General features: G+C 36.8%; 1 protein-coding gene across 4 annotated transcripts in view; it reads left to right on the plus strand.

The window, feature by feature from the left end:
* Positions 1-20,346, plus strand: part of GREB1L (GREB1 like retinoic acid receptor coactivator) — a 195,218-nt gene that overhangs the window by 91,303 nt on the left and 83,569 nt on the right. For 2 of the 4 annotated variants that reach the window (XM_072604358.1, XM_072604360.1), the window contains exon 7: positions 566-688. The exons of the other annotated variants lie outside the window; for them this stretch is intronic. In XM_072604358.1, coding sequence (XP_072460459.1) covers positions 566-688 — 123 coding nt within the window. The remainder of the gene's footprint in view (positions 1-565; positions 689-20,346) is intronic. 4 annotated transcript variants of the gene reach the window in all.

The following is a 20,346-nucleotide window of genomic DNA, read 5'->3' on the forward strand; positions in this document are numbered from 1 at the left end:
TCTGTTTTCTTCCTGTGAAATTTTGCATCTACTGGAGGTCAGCTGATATGGAATGAGGAGGCTTAAAGCACCTCCTAGATCATCTGACTGAGTTTATTGGCCTGTGTTTGAATCATCCCCAGACATAAGGTTAACTAGGGTTTGACAGCTTACTGAGATTTTCTGAATTATTGATCTGTTAACCTTTTACCACAGAAAAGGCTCAACTTGATTTACAAAAATGATCATGACAGTGTTTGTAGAAATAAGGTTCAGATTGTCTAAGCTGCCTTTAGTGCCCCTGCTATCCAAAGCTTCCACCACATACATACATACCTTTTGACTGTGATAGTGGACTACAGGAATGTGTAATTTGTGTTTTTTCCTTATATTTCCTCCTTCCTATGGGAGGGTCAGACGATGGAGGATTTTTGAAGATGAAATGATTTACCTCTTGAAGGCCAGCTCTTTATTTTATCAATTAGGTGTTAATCTTCACAGCTGTAACCACCAGATCCCTGTCACTTACATCACCAAAAGCTGGGCCTTTGCCTCCTCATGCATTGTGGCTCTTACTCATTTCTAGAATGTAGAAGCCGACAATCCTCTGCTGCTTGCCACTCTGCTAAACCAAATTCTTCAGTGTCATCTACGGTAACCCCAGAAAATGGAACAACAAATGGATACAAATCAGGATTCGCACAAACAGGTACGGCTATTGTTTTCTTTTACATCTTCAGGTGTACCGATGTGCATTCTGTCAGATGTATCAACAAGCTATATAGATGGACTTAGGTGTGCTGGAGCTAGCTTGAACTGGAGTAGAGCCAATGATTCCATTTTCAAAGTTGGCGAGCATTATAAATAAGGGCTTGATTTATTATTTTTTGATTGTCTAGACTTAAGAAAATAACAGTAGTATAGCATAAAAGTATATTATACATACATTTCACTGTCTAGGGAGCAGCCTCAGAGCCAGTAAAACCTGAATTATAGGATCAGGTCCCTTTCTCTGACAAATATTGTGTGACCCTGGGCAAGTTGTGGAATAGGTGTCTACTTGCATTGGTAGAGGGAATTTCCTCACTGGGAGTTCCCTAAGGCAATCAAATCACATTTATGTATACACACACAGGTATATATCATGTATATGATCTCTCAGTGTATGAGCAAATGAAATAATATTCATAAAGTTATTAGCACTCATGTCTTACACATAGTAGGCTCTTAATAAATACTTATTTCCTTCTTCCCTCTATATGTATGCATACATATATGTTCACATGTGTATTCATATAGAAATATGTGCTTATGTATACATATATGTATATGTGATTTATGTGTGTATAATCCTAGGCAAGTCACTTAACTTCAGTTATATATACATATGCATACATGCACACATCTATACATACACATGCATACGTAGAACCATCTGTATACCCAAAACTTTAGAGATTCTTATTAATGGTCATCCACCAAAACAGTGATGATGATTAAATAACTAGACTGACAATGGCATTGTGGTCCATTAGTGGCCTTCACAGCTGGCCTTCAGTGTCAGGAAGGCCTGGATCAATGTCCTGTCTCTGACATATAGGCTGTAGGAACCCAGGCTCTCAGCAGCTCTCTAAGAGTTTAAATTGCAGACTAGGTGTCAATCTGTATTAGTAGAATTTGTTTAAACTGGAATTCCCTACACCAAAAGATACATGTGTGTATACATATATTGAATCATACATACATATAGATATGCCTTCTTACATTTATGCATATGCATTATGTGTTGTTATGTGTGTGTATTTGTAGTTTTGAGCGGATGGTCACTATCAAGAAAGTCTATGAAGTTTATACATATATACACACATACGTGCATATATACATACATATATATACAAATATAGCCACTGACAAATTCTATAAAAAGTATGTGTGTGCATATATGTATATGACTATATACATGTATATGGCTATATATGCCCAAATGAAAACAAAATACATAGGTTTTTTTAACCCTATATACTTCTCATAAACCAATTTTTAAATGATGATGGGATCTATCTATTTTCTATCATTATCTTCAAGAGTAATGAGAATCAATTACTTAATGTAGAGATGGTTGGTAACACTGGTTATTTAAGTTACTATATAGACCCTTCCTTGTTAAATGAATCACCGAATCCTGAGAAGTTATTCTTTGCCTCACACTTTGAGAATGTGAGAAGAAAATATAAGGAATCTGGATTTCCCAGCTCTCAACCCTCATAGTAGGCAGATTTTCTAGCAGCATGTAAATGATCTAGTCAAATGACAAAATCAAGTTTGCCAGAATAAATTATGACCGTTCTCATATTAATATATGGAAAGGGTAAAAACTGACCGTGGTCCTGGCCCTTGAAGCCCACCTGCTGCTAACAAAGGAAAAAAATTGGCAAGAAATAAGGAATGGATAAAGAGAAAAGTCCAAGCAGTCCTTCAGTGTGCCATCCCTTTTGATTTTTTTCAGAACTACCTAATGGTCAGTCTGGTCTTAGTGGCCACTCAGTAAATATTGTTGATTGACCAACCTAAAGACTGTATAAAATTCTGGCCTTCCTAAGAATAATAGAAGAGACCCCTCAGAAGATTGCAATAAAATAATGAAAGGGGTGGGGAAAGCAAAAGGACCTGAGATCATTTAAGTTGGAGAAGGGTAAAAGCCCTTATGTAAAGAAGAGTGGTCATTCTTTCCATTGAGAGCAAAAAAGAGAGCGAGAGAAAGTCTACCTAGAGGACTTAAGTTTTATATAAGAAAATTTTCTTATGGTAGAGAAGTTTTAAAAAAAACAACCTGGTGTCAGTTAGATAGGAAAGTTCTACTCCTGGGATCTTTTTGAGAAAAGAATAGATTATGTTTTATCAGTGTGATCTTACTCAGAGATCAAGGAATGAGGCTTTTCAGAGTCAGAGCTCTTTACAGATATAAGATTACTTAATTAAATGTATTACTGGCAAACATAACTGTATTTGAAGCAGCTACAGTGAGATGATTAGAAGAGGATTTTGCTTATGCTATTTTTTCCCCAGTGATTCTATCTCTGTGGTCTTCTCTTTAACATTTGAGAAGTGGATTTTTGTTTTAACTTTTAAAACCATGTTGGTTAAGAAAGACTAATTTTGAAATTCAAAGATGTAGTCCTTAGTGAGTCCAATGAAGGAAGAGAGAGTCTCTAGAGCAGGTCCTTGAACTGAAGAGGAAAGAACATTGGGTGAGTCAGTAACTAGAGGGATGAGAAGTGAAAAATGCTACATTCTTGCACTTGCAACAATTGTTGACACAGATGGCTGCGCTGGAACTTTAACTTCAGTGATAGATTTGAATCCTTATTCTACCCTGTGCTGTCAATATGGCGCCCAAGAAATTGTGTTTATAGACTACAGTTCTGATAACTAAGAAATAAGCAAAAAGCAACATTGTGGTCCATGAGATGAAGAGCTGACCTTAAGAATCAGGAAGATCTGGATTCAAGTTCTGTCCCTGATATATAGGCTGTAGGAACTTGACTTTTAGCAGGTCTAAGACTGTAAATTGCAGATTAGGTGTCAATCTCTATTAGAAGAGGGAATTTTTTTTTAAACTATGAATTCTGTACACCAAACAAGTCACACAAAGAGAAAAAAGGTAGAATGGAAAGGACACCAACTCTGGTATTAGAGGGTTTGGGTTCGAATTTTACCTCCTGTTGCTTACTGCCTATTTGACCTTGGGCAAGTCACTTAATCTCCTTCTCATCTCTAAAATGAAGGGGTTGACTAGATGGCCTATGAATTCCCTTTGAACTCTAGATCTATGAAATATGATCATACTAAAAATAAAAATGGCACAAGAACATGGTTTTAATTATGCTTAGCACAATTGTCTCGGAAAGGTGAATGTTTTGCTCTGAGTAAAGAGAGTCAAGATTAGGACTTTAGGAAATTAGCAGAAAGGCCCACCTACCCCAAAGGTCATGAAGGGTCAGAGGGAAGAAAGTCACCTGAAAGGTAACAAGGACCAATAGACGAATTGTAAGTGCAAGAAGTTATTCCCAGTACAACTATTCATCTACTTTTTAATAATAGCAGCATCTATATAACACTTCAGGACTTGCAAGGCATTCTCTATATATTCTGTCATTGATCGTCAGAACAATCCTGTGAGATTGGTGCTATTTTTATCTCCATTTTACAGATAAGGAAACAGAGGCAGAGAGAGATTAAAATGATCCAGTTAATAAGTGTCTGAGGCTGACTTTGAACTGAAGTGTTTCTGACCAAGTCAGTATTGTTCATTGCTTGCCCCAGCTGCAATCTAGCATCCTAACAATGTAAAGATGTGGTCAATTCATTTTAGGTAAAATTAGGTATTAAAAATAATTGCAGGATCAGCTCAGAAAAAAGAGCCCCATGAAGCTAGAAATTTCAGTTCCATAAACTTTTATACAGGGTGCTTGAAGCTTAAAAAGTAATTCCTTGGTTCCTACAGATGCTTGGAAGTAGGAGATTGTCAGAATTGAATATTTGCATTCCAGTTCCCCTACAAACATTACTCAGTGTTTACAGAGGCACCTCTCCTAAAATAGCAAGCTTCATCCTTTCTTAGGAGATTATATTCCTAATCAGCTAGGGGAACACAATGTTTAAACAAATTTGCATTTAGCCATGGCTTGTGGTCAAGGTTCCTTAGAGGGAGTGGTTTGGATCAAACACTGCATTCTGTCTAGGAGAGGGAAGAAACTATTTGCACAGTTTTTTCTTGACCCTGCTTTCCAGGGGTTTATAATAATTGTGTGTGTGTGTGTGTGTGTGTGTGTGTGAGTGTATGTGTGTGCATGCAATGTATTGTGTACTGCTTTCCTTTTATCCTTTGCATATGGCTTTCTTTTCGCTGACTTTTAATCAGTCAGCTTGATAATTCATATTGTAATAAGTTTTAAAAATATTCTTACCATCCCCACTTTAAGAAATAGCATATGTCTGCATAGAAATTCAACCTGATCAGGAAAACAATACTATAATTTGCAAGAAAAATTTTCCAGTATTGTTGAGGATTGAAGTATGGGTTCAGTAAGTAACCAATGTATTTTATTTTTCAAATAAAAGTCTAATAAAAATTAATAGGATTAGCATATTTTGCATAACTTATATTTATGATATTCAATTATATACATGATTAGAAATTTCCTGTAGAATTTATAAATTATTAGGACATCTGCTACCAGGTTGAGTAAACTTGCCTAAGTATAGGATAATGTTCTTGTTTGGGGCTCCATCTAATTCAGCAGTGTGCAATGAGTGCCTTGTATGTGTCTGGTTCTTTTTCAGTCCATCAAGCGATTACCTTGTGTTTGGGGTGATTATTAACTTATTGATAAGTGCTATCTTTTGAATATAAAGATGATACCAGTCATTCAACATCATCTGTAGGACATTCAATTCAAGAATCATTTACTATAAGCAACTATATAGAAGGCTCTGAACTAAGTACCAGGGACTACAAACACGCATAAGCCAAAGTTCTAACCCTGATGAAGCTTGTAGTCCTGTCGTAGATCACGAGAGGTATACAGATGACTACAAAAATGACTAAAAACCATGTAAGCAGGAAAGTTCTGAGAAAGAGGTTTATTTCCATTTGGAGAGTTGCAGAGAATACATTGTGTTCAGGGAGTAGGTTCAGGGGTGACTTTTGAGATGGGTCTAAAAGGATGGGTAAGATTTCTACAGTGGAGTACATGAGAATAGGATTTTAGATATAGAGAGTGGCATAAACAAAGTCATGGACACAGCAAAGCAGGGGATGTATTTGTAAATCAGGGAGTGTGTAGTTTGTTTTAGCTGGTGAATAGAGCAGGAAGAGGACATAAGATTGGGAAACAATGTTAGGTGAGATGATAATAATAATAGCTAAGATTTTATATGGTACTCTTAGGATTTGATAATGGATTGTGGAGTGGATTGGAAGAGGAGAGAGACTAGTGGGATCACTTAAAAGGTTATTTCAGCAGTTCATGACAGAGAGAGGAAATGAAAAATATTACTAGTATGGTGGCAGTGGTAATAGAAAACAGGGGACAGCTATAGGAAAAAATTCTGAATATGGAATTTACAATACTTAATGATTGATTGTATTTGGGAGATAAAAGATAGGAAGGAATTAGTGCATTGTATGCAAAAAGCCTTTATTAAATTGAATTAAAGATAAGAGTAACTTTTCAAGTATGGGCATTTCAAATGGTGGTTCCAGTGGCAAAAATTAGAAAGTGAAAAGGAGGATATTTAAGGAGAAGTACAAGTATAGCATGGACATGATAAGTGTGAGGTGCCAGAAGAACATCTATATGGAAATGCCCAGTATTTGAAAATGTGAGTTTGGAACTCAGAGAACTCAGGGTTGGAGATAAAGATTTGATAATCATTTGAATAGAGGTAGTTGAAGCTACAGAAATGAAGAGATTGCTGACAAATTATTGTATATGAATATCATTTTGTTGTAAGAAATGACAGATATTAAGAATGCAGAGAAATATGGGAAGACTTGTATGAAGTAATGCAAAGTTAAGAGCCAGATCTCCTCTTCTTTCCCTTCTCTCTCTCTCTCTCTTTCTCTCTCTCTCTCTCCCTCTCTCTCCCTCTCTCCCTCTCCCTCTCTTTCTCATTCTTTCTCTCCTCCCTCTCCTTATATACTTATGTGTGTATATATATGCACACCCCTAAATATTTATTTATTACACATATACATATAAAGAATAATGTTAAAACAGTACTAAAAGGCAACTGTATTTAGATTAATTGCAAGAACAATTTTGGATCTGCAAAACACTCTTTCTCACCTTAGATGTTATATCTACTTGTAGACTTACTTGCTTTGTTGGTCAGTTTTGCTTAACTGTTTTTCCTTGTTACAAGTTAGAGTTAAAAAGCTAGTGGAGTAAGTGGGATGGTGGTGGGAAAATATATTGGGAGATAACTGTGATGTTAAAAAAAGAAAAAAAACTAAGTCACCTGTTTTTTAAATGGTGGTGAGAAATATATACCTTGTTTGCAACAGAACAAACACAAAAACCGTTAGTGGTGAATGTTGAGAATTATCCACATCAAGGTTAGCCTCCAGGAAGAGATAAAAGAAGACATTTCTCTAGCCCCTCTGGAGAGCTGAGGGTCTACCAATGGTGAATATTGCATGTCACATAGGATTTTTTTTAATGGTTTGGTTGGTTTTGCTGGATTGTTTTCTCTTTTAAAAATAGCTATTATAAAGGCTGGCTCTGGAGGAGGGGGAAGAGAAGGGAAGTGGAAAAAATGTCAGTGATATTGAAATGAGAAATATCTTTAAGAATAATTTTAAATGGGAGGGGTAAAAAGGAAGTGATGATTGATGGAACCAAAATCCTAGAGAAGGCAGAACAGGATGGAAACAAAGTCATAGTGGAAGAGTTAGCCTAGACAAGGAGAAAAAATACTAGTCCCTCTGAGACAGGAGAGTAGAGATTCTACATTATTTTTCTTTCTAGTTGATGACAGGGATGTCATTGAGCCTTACTTTGACTCTTACTGATTTCCTTTGTGACCAATGTTATGAATTTTTTGAATGACTATCAGGGGTCCGAGGTGTAGAGTGCTAACTCTGAGTTTGAAATGTAATCTGTATGTGAAATTGGCTGTTTTCCTTCAAGGCCCAAGCCTCTGTAAACGCTTCCTTAGAAGTTTCCTGGGGTCCTAGGTCTGGCTTGGTTTGAGGTTGGGCAAGCACCCTCTGCTAAAGTCAGACATGGGAGGAGGAAAGAGAGTAGTAGCAGATTTCTTGTAGAATCCTAAGATTTAGAGCCAGAAGGGACCCTAGAGGACATTTGCAGGGGGAGCAAGGTAATCACTGTTAAATAACTTGCCCAAGGTCACACAGCTAATAAGTGTCAGGTGTGTGAGGCAGGATTTTAACTCGAAGTCTTCCTGACTCCAGGACTGGATGCTCTAGCCACTGAACCACCTACCTGCCTCTCCTAGATAACATTTTACAGAAAAAGAAACAAGTTTAGAAAGGGTTCGGTATCCTGATGAAATCACAGATCTGGGGGGAGGTAGTATCAGGTGCTAGTAACACAACCTAGAAGAAGTAGTCCCCACCCTCAAGGAGCTTACTTACTATAGGAGGAGGATAGGGATGGAACAGAACATGTACACATTTAAGTGAACATAATAACATAGAAACCTCCCAGAGGAAAGAGACTAAAATTACTTCAAGGTCACAAACTTTGATAACTGGAAAGATGGTGGTGCTTTCAGCAGAAGAAAAAAATCACATCTACTGCTGTTTCTGCTATGTTGCACTGTTTTTCCAAGAAGCTGAGAGAAGGAAAAACTCTCTTCCATCCACTCCCCACCTACCTCTGAGACCACCCATTTTCACAACTTACCCCCATAATGCTTCATTTGACTCTAAAAATATGTGTTCTTATTTGTATTAATTTATATAAATGGCTTATCACTTAGCAGGATGGTCATACAGAGCATTCAGTGTCATACTGAGTTTTATTAGATTTCCACACTAAAACTCTTTTCATATATGCTTGGTCTTCAAGAGGTTAGTGGATCACAGAACATGATTTTTGCCTCGTAATTGAGCCAAGGTGTCACGCAGTGAAGAGACTTTTCTTTTTAGAGTCAGAAGACTTCTATGGGAATCCTGTCTCTGGCAGTTGCCACATATCTGACCTTGGCCCAATCTCTTGATCAACATGAACCTGTTTCCTTATCTTTAAAGTGAGAGGGTGGGGTGGAGTGGAACACTGAACTAGATGACCTCTTAGATATTTTCCAGTACAAGATCTGTGATTCTAGAAATTTCCCAAATTAGAAAAACATAATTCACATAGCAAGATATCTAAACACAACAATAATCAATCAACCAGCAGGTAATTTATTAAGTGCCTACTATGTGTTTGGTCCTGTGCCTAAGTGCTGGTGATTCAAGAGAAGAAAAGTACTGACATATCACCTACTTATGTGCCAGGTATGGGGCTGAGCTAATACTTACAAATATCTTATTTGATCTTCACAGCAACCCTGGGAGGTAGGTGCTGTTGTTATCCCCACTTTCACTTGAGGAAACTGAGACACACAGTTGCAGTGATTTACCCAGGCTTGTACAACTAGTGTCTGTGGCTAGTTTTGAATTCATATTTTCCTTACTCCAGACCCAGTACTCTCTCTGTTCTTTACAAGTACAAAGGATGAAATAATTCCTGCTTGTATTGAGCTTAACTATGTTAGTAGGGTAAACAAGTATTTATAAAAATACATACAGAATGAAGTATAAAGTGAACAAATACAAATACACGTATGTATATATTGTATATGTATATACCTATACATAAGTATAAGGCAGTTTAGTACATATAAACCAGTGTATATAAAAATACAGAATGAAGTATAGAGTGAATAAATACAAATACACATGCATATATACATATATATGTATAGATATATACCTATACATAAGTATAAGGCAGTTTAGTACATATAAACCAGTGTATATAAAAATACAGAATGAAGTATAGAGTGAATAAATACAAATACACATGCATATATACATATATATGTATAGATATATACCTATACATAAGTATAAGGCAGTTTAGGAAAGTTGTCAGGAGGAAAAACTCCATGCAGAAGATGATGCCTGTGCTTTATCTTCACGGAAGAGAAGGATTCTGTGAGGGGAAGGTAAGGAGGGAATGCATTCAAGGAATGGAGGACAGCCAGTAGAAAGTTACAGAGATGGCCTTCTCTATATGAGCAGTGGAAAAAAGGACAATTTTTCTGGGCCACAGCATGCTAGAAGGAGAGTAGTGTCCAGTAAGGCTGGAAAGATGGGTTGGGGTCAAGCTGTACAGGACTTCAAATGTTAACAAGAGAGTTTTTATTTTATTCTAGTCGTTAGGGACACAGTGAAATTTTTTTTTTTTTAAGTAGAGGAGTCACATGGTCAGATCAACACTTAAGAAAAATTACTTCGGCAGCAGTATATAGGATGGACTGGAGTAGGGAAAGAAAGGAATCAGAGATTAATTAGGTAGCTATTCCAATAATCTGGGCAAGAAGGGACAAGGACCTGAACTAAGGTAGTAACTGTGTAAGTAGAGAGAAGGGGTCAGATGCAGGAAGGGAGAAATGTCAGTATTTGGCAGCTGATTAGACATTTGGAGTGAAGAAGTAAGGAATCCAGAATAATGCTGAGATTACCAGTCTGGTAGACTAAAAGTCTAGGAATGTAAGGAAGAGGGAAAGGCTTAAGGGGAGGACAGAGAATTCGTTTATGTTAAGTTTAAGATTTCTCTGAAACATTCAGTCTGAAATGTCCAGTAGGACATTGGTGATAGGGGACTGAAGCTCAGGGGAGGAACTGGAACTCAATATATAGATCCAAGAGCCACCTACACAGAAATGATAGTTAAACCCTTGGGAACTCATAAGGTTATTGAGAAAGAATATTGAAGGAAAAAAGAAGTGTTAGTAGAGAACTTTGTGAAACGCTGTCAGGGGATGTGTTATGGATGATGAACCAGTAAAGGAGACTGAGAAATGGTCACCCAGGTAGGCGATAGACTAGGAGAGAGAACTATCATGAAAACCCAGAGAGAACAATGTCCTGGCAATGAGGGTGGTCAGCAGTGTTAAATGCAACAGATAAATCTTAATCTGGAATTATGCCCAAAAAGTTAGTAAACTGCTTATGGTCTATACCCTTTGACCCAACAGTACCACTAGTAGGTCTGTTTCCAAAGATGATTAGGGAAAAAGGAAAACAATCTGTATGTTCCAAAATATTTATAACAGCTTTCTTTGTGGTAGCAAAGAACTAGTAATTGTGGAGATGTCCTTCAGTTGGGAAATGACTAAACAAGCTATGGTATATGATCATGATGGAATACTACTGTGCTATAAGAAAAGATGAACTGAGTGATCTTAGAAAAGCACAGATTTGCACAAAATAATGAAGAGTGAAACCAAAAGATGTTGTAGACAAAAACAGCAATACTGTTGTAAAAACAACTTTGAGTGACTAATTTTGACTATTATGAATACCCAAATTAACTAAAAAGGGCATATGAAGGAAGACACTATATCCAGAGAAAGAACTGATAAATAGAAGTATGTATAAAATGATTTTACAAATATACATTTGTAAAACACTATATACATAGTGTTTAATGGTAGCCATCTCTAGAATGGAGGAGGGGGAAGAGAAAAAGAAAACTGCATGATAACTTTATTATATCTTTAAAAGGAAAAGCATGTTTTGAATAATAGATTTGCAGTTTCATGCGCAATCATCTTTTTTATTCTATGTCATGAAAATATGTTATTTCACAAACTAAAAATAAAAGAAAAAATAGATAAATCTTGAAGGATTAAGGTTGAGATATTTGGCAATTAAAAGATCACTGATTACTCTATAGAGAGTAAAACTGTGATGAAATTGAAAGTCAAATTAGAAAGGGTTGAGGAGTGAGTGAACAAAAGATGAAATGAAAGCAGCTGTGTATAAACAACCTTTTCAAGGACATTGGCTCAGACAGGGAGGAGAGATATAACATGGTAGCTTGAGGGGGTGATAGGATAGTTAATTTTTTTTAAGGATGAAGGGAAGTTGGGAATGTTTGAAAGCAGTAGGAAAGGAGACAGTTGATAGGGAAAGGTCAAAGGTTCAAGAAGAGAAGGGGGATAATTGAGGGTTCAGTCTGCTAGAGAATACAGGAGGTGATAAGATCAAGGTCAGATAGTTTGACCTTGGCAAGGAGAAAGGCTACCTTATTGTGAGAGACTAGGGGGAAGGAAGAGAAATTGAGTGAGGATGTCCGTGGGTATTGAGATGAAAATAATAGGAGAAGACACATCAGATGGCTTCATTTTTTTCCAGTAAAGAGACGAGGTCATTAGTTAATACAGAGTTAGAGGTAGAGAAGATGAGGGTAGGGAGCTTGAGGAGGGAAGAAAATTTGGAATCTATTCTCTAAGGAGTGAAAAGAATCAGGTAAGAATTTTGGTTTTTGGTTTCAGATTGGTTATAATATGTAAAATGAAGTTACTTTTAACCATGTAAGCTAGTCAGTCAATAGGAGTTTATTAAGTGCCTACTATGTGCCAGGTACTCTGCTAAGTTTTAGGGATACAAAAAAGGGCGAAAGACAGCCCTTACTCTTTAGGAGCTCACAGTCTAATTAATGGGAGAGACAACGTGAAAAAATACAAGATAAATTGGAAATAATCAAAAGAAGAAAGGTACTGGCATTAAAAGAGGATCAGACAAGGGATTTTGTAGAAATTTGTAGAAGGTGAGAAATTTTGTGGAGGTGAGACTTTAACCGGAACTTGAAGGAAGCCAAGAGGTGGAGGTGAGGAGGGAGGGCATTCCAGGCATGTGGGATAGCCAGTAAAAATGCCTTGAGTTGGGAGATAAAATGTTTTATGTGAGAAACAGCAAGGAGGCCAGTTGTCAGTGTATAAAGTATATGGGGGGTTAATAAAGTATAAAAAGCCTAGAAAATTAGGAAGGGGCCAGGCTGTGAATGTTTATGAGTGCCAATCAGAAGATTTTATGTTTGATCCTAGAAGTGACAGGGGGCCACAGGAGTTTATTCAGTAAAGGGATAAATGATTGGACTTGTACTGTAGACAGATTAATTCGAGAACTGTGTGGCAGATGAACTGAAGAGGGGAGAGACTTGAGGTGGGGAGACCAACCAGCCTCCAGATGTGAAGTAAAGATATCAATCCAACAGCTATCTTTCAAGTTCTTTATGTGTGCCCCTTCTATTTTGAAGAGGAATGATCTTCAAACTGGCAAGTATAGTGTAAACACAGTGAAGGAAGACTTGGAGCCTGAGATACTTCAAAAGCTATTAAGAGAATATCGTGCTACATGTATCTCCAGTCCCAGACTAATTACTGAAGGAATTTATATAGGTAGTATTGCAGAACTACTGTTGACAATCTTTGAAAACTCAAGAAAGCAGGAATAAATATTAAGTCCCTTTTCTTTAGTAGTTTACAATACTTCAAGAATCTATTCTTTCCTCCCTGGGGATGCTCTCTCCACTGATACAGATTGTGAACCCTCTATTCCTTATGTGATTGAGAGATGCTGTGGCCAGAGCTATGTGATCACTATATAAACAACCTAGTGATATTCTGAATTTAGGCTTGTCCTTCAGTGGTTAACATTGGTTGCACTGCTGAGACTATCCTTGAAACCTTACCCTACTCTTATGTTATATAAGGCTTGTTCTCTGCTGGCAGAGACCCTCGGTCCACAACTACAAGACAATGAGGAGGTTAAATCCTATACCAAGATTTAAATAATCAGCTATAGAAGCACAGAATGGGAAGATGATTTTAAAGTAATTTGTGTTACCATAAAACAGCAACACAGAGAAATGTTTCCAAGACTGTGTTCTGTGTACCCACTGTGTGCCATATTCCATGAGAAATTTTCCATGTTAGTAATATAATCTCTTCCAAAATATTTAGTAAGAAATTATACACCAAAATTCTCTGAAAAAATTTAGTGCAAAAAATAGATTTAATTTGTTCAATTCTGCTCCAAAATACCCCAATTCCATTTGTCTCAGGGGTAGTGTATACTCTGAGATGACCTATATAAGATCCTACAATGTCTTTCAGACCCCGGAGTGTTCTCTGACCCAATAGCTGGGGAAACGGGCATAGGAATTTTAGCTGACCAAAAGATTAGTAGTCACTATGTGCTAGTGGGGATGGGGTAGAAATTTCTGCTACTTCCTAGCTTTATGACCATGGATGGACAAGTGTCTTACCTGGTTTCTTCCTCTGTAAAATGGGGATAATTATTGTTATATTACCTTACAGTGTTTTGTAATGCTTAAAGTGCTGGAGAAATGTGAGTTATCATCATCCCAAGGAGAGGGAACTTGGGTGTGTGTGTGTGTGTGTGTGTGTGTGTGTGTGTGTGTGTGTGTGTGTGTGTGTGTGTGGTTTGCATGTTCACCTAGTGGGAAGCATAAATGACCTGAATATGTAGACATATAGTAATTGGCATACAGGATTAGATCCTTAGTTACCTGAAAAACTTCTTTATGCGGAAGAATTCATTCCTTGATGATCCTAGCTAACAAGGACTAAACATAGTATGATATGATGCAAAATCTTCTGATATGGGCCAGATGACCTCTTGATGAGAATATTGTTGAGGATATTTCTATTTTGAAGCACTGTTGCATAATGAATAGACAGCTGAGAATAAGAAAGAACTGAGTTCAAGTTCCACATCTTTCACAGGCTGACTTTGTAACCCTCCCTGGGCAAGTCGCTTAAATTCTCAATAGCCCAGGAAACTTTCTAAGACTATAAATTGCAGAATAGTTTTCAGTTTTCATTGTCAGAGGGTTTCCTCTACAACAATTAAATCACAACTGTAGACAAAATAAATTCCAATTTAAGCATGATTTAATTTTAGATGACCTTTGAGATCCCTTTAAAAACTCGTGAGATTTCAAAATTCTCTGAACCTGGAGCATTATTTTGACTGTTTCATTTATAAATAACTGCAGGAAAGAGAATCTAGAAAAGAGTAAGATGCTGTAATGTTCAAATGAGAGATAAAAGTAAGCTGGACTGTAGATTCCGAATTGAGAACAGAAAGGGAAAAGGTACATTGAGAGAAACTGAAAAGGACTTCAGCATTCTCTGCTTGGGGTCCGGGACTGTTGGCCATACAGCTAACAGAAACTGGGTAATACGGGTGGGGCTGAAAGGATAAGAAATTTTGATTTTGTCCCCTGTAGTTTGAAGTGATAGTAAAATATTTATATTGAAGTACTTCAGATTGAGTTAATTGAAAAGTGAAAGCAAATGAAATAAAGATTATAATCATCATTCACATTCAAAAGTCAACATTTTCTGGCTTCCTTTCTAAAGTCTCATCAAGACCACTGACATTATTATATTTCACTGCTAATAATTCATATTTAATTAATTTGTCTATTCTATAATAGTTTATATTATCATCCATAAATTTGCTTAAATTCATAAATATAATGCAAAATAATGATGTTCATAATAAGCCCTGTAGAAAACAATAACTAATTTAAAGTGAGAATCATGTCTACACTTTCCTGTAATGGATTTTAAACCTTTTGATAGTGTAATCACTTAATTTTTAATTTATTTGTATATGTTTTATCAACTGCATAAAAATACTGCTTATGAGTTTGGCATGTTCTGGCTACAGGAAAAGTTTATGTTTTTTTCTTTGCTAATACAGATGTGGATATCCACTCACCCAGTCCCACCCAAGGGGAGAGAGTAGGTATCATGAGACCAGCTAATACTTCTCTAGCTGAGAAGCAAGGAGATTTTGCTACCCAGAAGACTTCAGCATGGAGAGTGGCTAAACTGCTGGGTTATTAATGTAGAGTGAGGCAGATGTTATCAGAAATAAAGAGGGCTAAATAGACAGCTCAGAGTCAAGAGGCAAGGCTCAGATCAGAGGTGTGCAGATCATATAGCTGGAAGTACAGAGGAAGAGAGGTTATCTAAGATGAGATTAGAAAGATCAGGAAATTCAGGCTCTGCAAAGTCCCAAACAGTTGGTAAAACACAGAATTGCGGGAGACATCTGGCATGCTTTATACTTAGGAAGGAGACATCAGTCTTCCGTTTCTTTGTTGTTCAGTCATTTCAGTTCTTGTGTGACTCCGTGATCCTATTGGAGATTTTCTATCAAAGATTGTAGAGTGGCTTGCCATTTCCTTCTCCAGCTCATTTTACAAATGATGAAACTGAGGCAAAACAGGGTTAAGTGACTTGTCCAGATCACACAGCTAGTAAGTGTGTAAAGCCACATTTGAGTTCAGGGAGATGAATGTTCATGACACCAGGTCAGGCACTTTATCCACTGTGCCACCTACCTGCCCTCTTCTCACTTCCCTTAGATTAACTTCTGCTGGACAGCTCCCTGCTCCCACAGTTTGAGAGCCTGCCTCCCTCTAAGGAAAGGACTTTCTCTGAATGATAGCAGATACCCACTTGGTACATATGCATAAATATTTATAAGATTTTGTTGCTCAAACCCATAGCCCATTTTTTCATCCTTTTTTTTACAATGTTCTATGTTCATTTAAATTAATGAGTTTTACATTAAATATGAACCTATTCCATAACTCTTACAATTTGTATTTTTATCAGATTTTAATTCATAATACAGAAGCTCAATTAATTAAATACACTAGCAAAACAGTGTATCAGATTGTTTCATAGTAGCCTGATAAAACCAATTGACTTCCCAGAACCAACTTTCTCTGATGAACTATTGTACCAAACTCATTGGCAAGCTTTGGAAAGAGAGAGCACATGGTGTAGTTACGGTGCTATCAAACTCAAATAGAAAAGGGGCCACTAAACTATACAACAGGATCCCTATGTGTCACATTGACTTAGAAAACAACATTTTAACATTATTCTGTGTTCCATTATTTTAAAATTTATTTTGTTTAATATTTCTCAATTATATTTTAGTCTAGTTCTGGCTATACTCAGGAATGTTGTATAGGAGATGCTAGATATGTAGAGAGGAAAACCGAGGTTCAAACCCTTTCCGCTTCACCAGTTGTGACCAAAGGCAAGTGACTTAACTTTTGCCTGAATTTCTGGCAACTCTTTATGACTAGGAGGTATGGAAGGGTTGCCATCTTCATGTTGGTTTTCCATGAGTAAAATCACAAATCCTTCATGTAAGTCCTAGAAAAAAGAGACTATCCTGCTGTTTTGAAAATCTGTTTGTGTTTATAAATTTTCAACTCTGAAGATGAGCTTAAAATTAGTTCCTGGTGGTGTAGACAGACACATGAACTCTTTCAAATTTATCTACCAGGTACCATTGACAGCCTGATTCCAATGTAACCCTGAAGATCTGGTTTGTAGTGAGCCCCCACCCTCACCTTTGCCCATATTTCACTGTGCAGAAGTGATGAGTGAGTGCTGTGTTCACTATGGTTCTCTGAGTGTCGCAGGTTTCTGCTCCATCTCTCTCTCTCTCTCTCTCTCTCTCTCTCTCTCTCTCTCTCTCTCTCTCTCTCTCTCTCTCTCTCTCTCTCTCTCTTCTCTGTCTCTCCCTCTCTCCCTATAGGACATCTGACTTGTTATCGAAGGCTATGTGGATTGTGAATTTACCAAACCAGATCTCAGGGCCCCAGCTACCTGTAAAACTTCATCTTTCTGAACAAGTTATATGATAGTGAATTCTGGTCATGTGACCTTGGCATAATGTAACCATCCACCATTAAAATAGACACACATACTTGGCTACTACCTAGAGTTGTTTTTACTCTTAGCATATAATGGATAAACAAAGGATACATAATAATTAGAACTCAATCATCATCATCATCATCATCATCATCATCATCATCCTCCTCCTCTACCAAGCAGCTCCAAGCCTGCCATTCACCTACACTCTGGAAGTTACTTACCAAAAGATTAATCCAATCCAGGAATTCTAGAAAATACTCAGTGTGAGTGTTTCATTCTCCCTGATTACACTCACTTTGAGTGAGCAAAGGAGGGTCAACAACACAGGTTCTTCAGGAAGTTCAGTTCGTTCATCCAGCAGGACCAGTCATTGAATGAAGAAACAGAAGCTCTAGACTAATTATCTCCGTTCAACCTATAGTGTGGAATTTTAGGATCTGGTGAGAACTGAATCTCAAGAGGACTAGCACTCTCTCCAGTCTCAAATCTTTAATTGTTGGCTGGTTCCCCTGAACACTTTCGGCCTCAGCCTGCCCAGTGTGGTACAGGATGGGCGAACTTGACAGCCAGTCCCAGGAAAGAGTCATGTTGGCATCAATATCATTCCCCTCTTCTGAGCTTGAGCTTAAACATCATGCCACTTCATGGGACCACCTCCTCATTTGTTCTCTCATCCAAAATTCCCACTATTACGTGTGGAGGGGGCAGGAAGCAGTTGTAAAGTGAAGCGTGTTACACAAACCATCAGAGGAGTATTTATGCCTTACTATCCACAGTGCAACAATTATGACAGTATCAAAGCCCCTCAGACTTCCTGAGAAGAAGATGAATATCTCTTTCCTGGAAAGAAGTATCTAATGAGTTTGTGTATAAAAATAATTTTTAAAATTATTTCTAATATAGTACCAACAACAAAACTCCTCTTTTAGTGAGCTTTTCTCAGTAAGCCTCAAAGAACTTTAATATACTTAACTTAATGGACTAGTAGTTCTCTTTGGAGTCTCTGACCTTCAACCCCCTTTGGCTTGTTTCCTCTGCAATCTGAACAAGTTGTCCTGCTGCATCAAAGTCAGAGACTTGTGCTCAGCCTCGTAAATTCCATCCGGCAAAATAGTCTTTATCTCCCCTTGGCTTATCTCAGACAAGGAGTGAGAATTAGAAGTGAACTATCTTGAGTTGAGCATTCATCTAAAAAAAGCCTTAGAAACCCAGCAAATTTAAAAGCCCCAGTTAAACACCAAAACAAAACTCCTGACAATCAAGGAAGAGGTGAACAAAATAGAAAAAAAACATGATTGAAAAATAAAACTATAATTTTATTTTTAAAAAGATAAATAATTAGTTAACTTGATGAAAAAGCCAAAAGGAAAACCAAGTTCCCAAAAAAAAATAGAAAAAGGAAATTTCACAACAAATGAAGAAATAAAGGATATTATTAAACTCTTATTTTGCACAGCTTCATGAAAGTAAAGCTGATAACTTAAATAAAATTGGTGAATAATTTCAAAAATATAAACTACTTTGTGTCCCAAAACAGAAATTGAACAAGACATAAATGAATTCCCAAAAAAGAAATCGTAGAATTAGATGGATTAATGTGTAAATTCTACCAAATAAAAAACAGTTAATTCCAATATTACAAAGTCTGCAAAAATAGCGAAAGAAGGGATCCTACCAAGTTCCTTCCATGACACAAATATGATCTTGATACTGAAACCAGGGAGAATCAAAACGGAGAAAGAAAAGTGTAGATCAATACTCCCAGTGCACACGGATGCAAAAATTTAATAGAAAAAACTTTCAAAGAAACTTAAATAACATGTCACAAAAATAATACTGGATGACTGGATTGGATTTGTACCAGCAATAGTTTAATATTAAGAAAGCTATAAGCTTAATTGACCATATAAATAATAAGAACAGAAATCATATGACTTTATCAATAGTTGTAGAAAAAGCATTTGACAAAATATAACTACCATTTCTGTTAGAAATCCTAGAAAACATTGAACTAAATCTATTTTTCCTTAACATGATAGTATCTAAAACGAAGAGCCAGCTTTATACATAATGGAGATAATTGAGTTCTTTCCAAAGGACTCTAGACATCAAAGATGTCCATTGTCATTTACGACATTATTATTACTTCTTTTTGACACAGTGCTAGAATTACTAGCTATAGCAATAAAAAAAGAAAAAAGAAATTGAGGAAATAAACATAAGTAAAGAAGAAAACAATTGTTGCTTTTTGGAAATGATATGGTGGTTTATTTAGAAAACTCTAGAGAGTCAACTAAAAGTCAGTTGAAGCAATAACTTCAGCAAAGCTGTAGAATATAAAATAAGTTCATACAAACAGATCTATCAATATCAACATTTTTATATAATACCAGTAAAACCCAGTAGAAAGAGATAGAGAAATTCTCTTTAAAATAATCATAAAATGTACAAAATATGTGGGAATCCACCTAGTAAGTTATGTAAAACAACTAAACACTGAAATTTACAGAAATTAAGACAGACCTAAATAATTCAAGATTATGGATTCAACAAAGTCAAGCAGCAGAGAGGAGCAAGCCCTGAGACCAGCTGAGCAGACCACCTAACAGAGACATTGCAGCCAGGGAGAAGTTGCATGAGCATTCTGTGAGGAAAAAAAGGACCTCAAGATCCTACAGTACAGGAGGCTAGTCTCCTTGAGGATATGTGTTTGCTGCATATTTGCTTCACATTGTACTTTTTAAGTTTGTGCTTCCTATTCCCATATATGCTGTGCATATTTGCAGGAGAATGTTCCCCAGTTTTGTGGAGGGGAATGTTTTCTAGTTCCTGCTCAATGTTTTGTCAATGTAGCTAATACTTTTGTTCTGATTGTGTCTGCTGACTGACTGCTAATAAGAAATGTGACCAGTGGGGGCTCATGAACTGTAGTAGGAAGAGCCTGGGCCCACAGACTGACTCTGGAACCTGGGAGTAGTAGTTGCCTCTGGGAACACAATCTATGAGTATGCTCATTATAGGAGTAGCTATGAAAAGGATGTTACATATATCATCTAAAACTTT

Source organism: Notamacropus eugenii, chromosome 4 (assembly GCF_028372415.1).
Source record: "Notamacropus eugenii isolate mMacEug1 chromosome 4, mMacEug1.pri_v2, whole genome shotgun sequence".
In the NCBI taxonomy this organism is placed as follows: Eukaryota; Metazoa; Chordata; class Mammalia; order Diprotodontia; family Macropodidae; genus Notamacropus; species Notamacropus eugenii.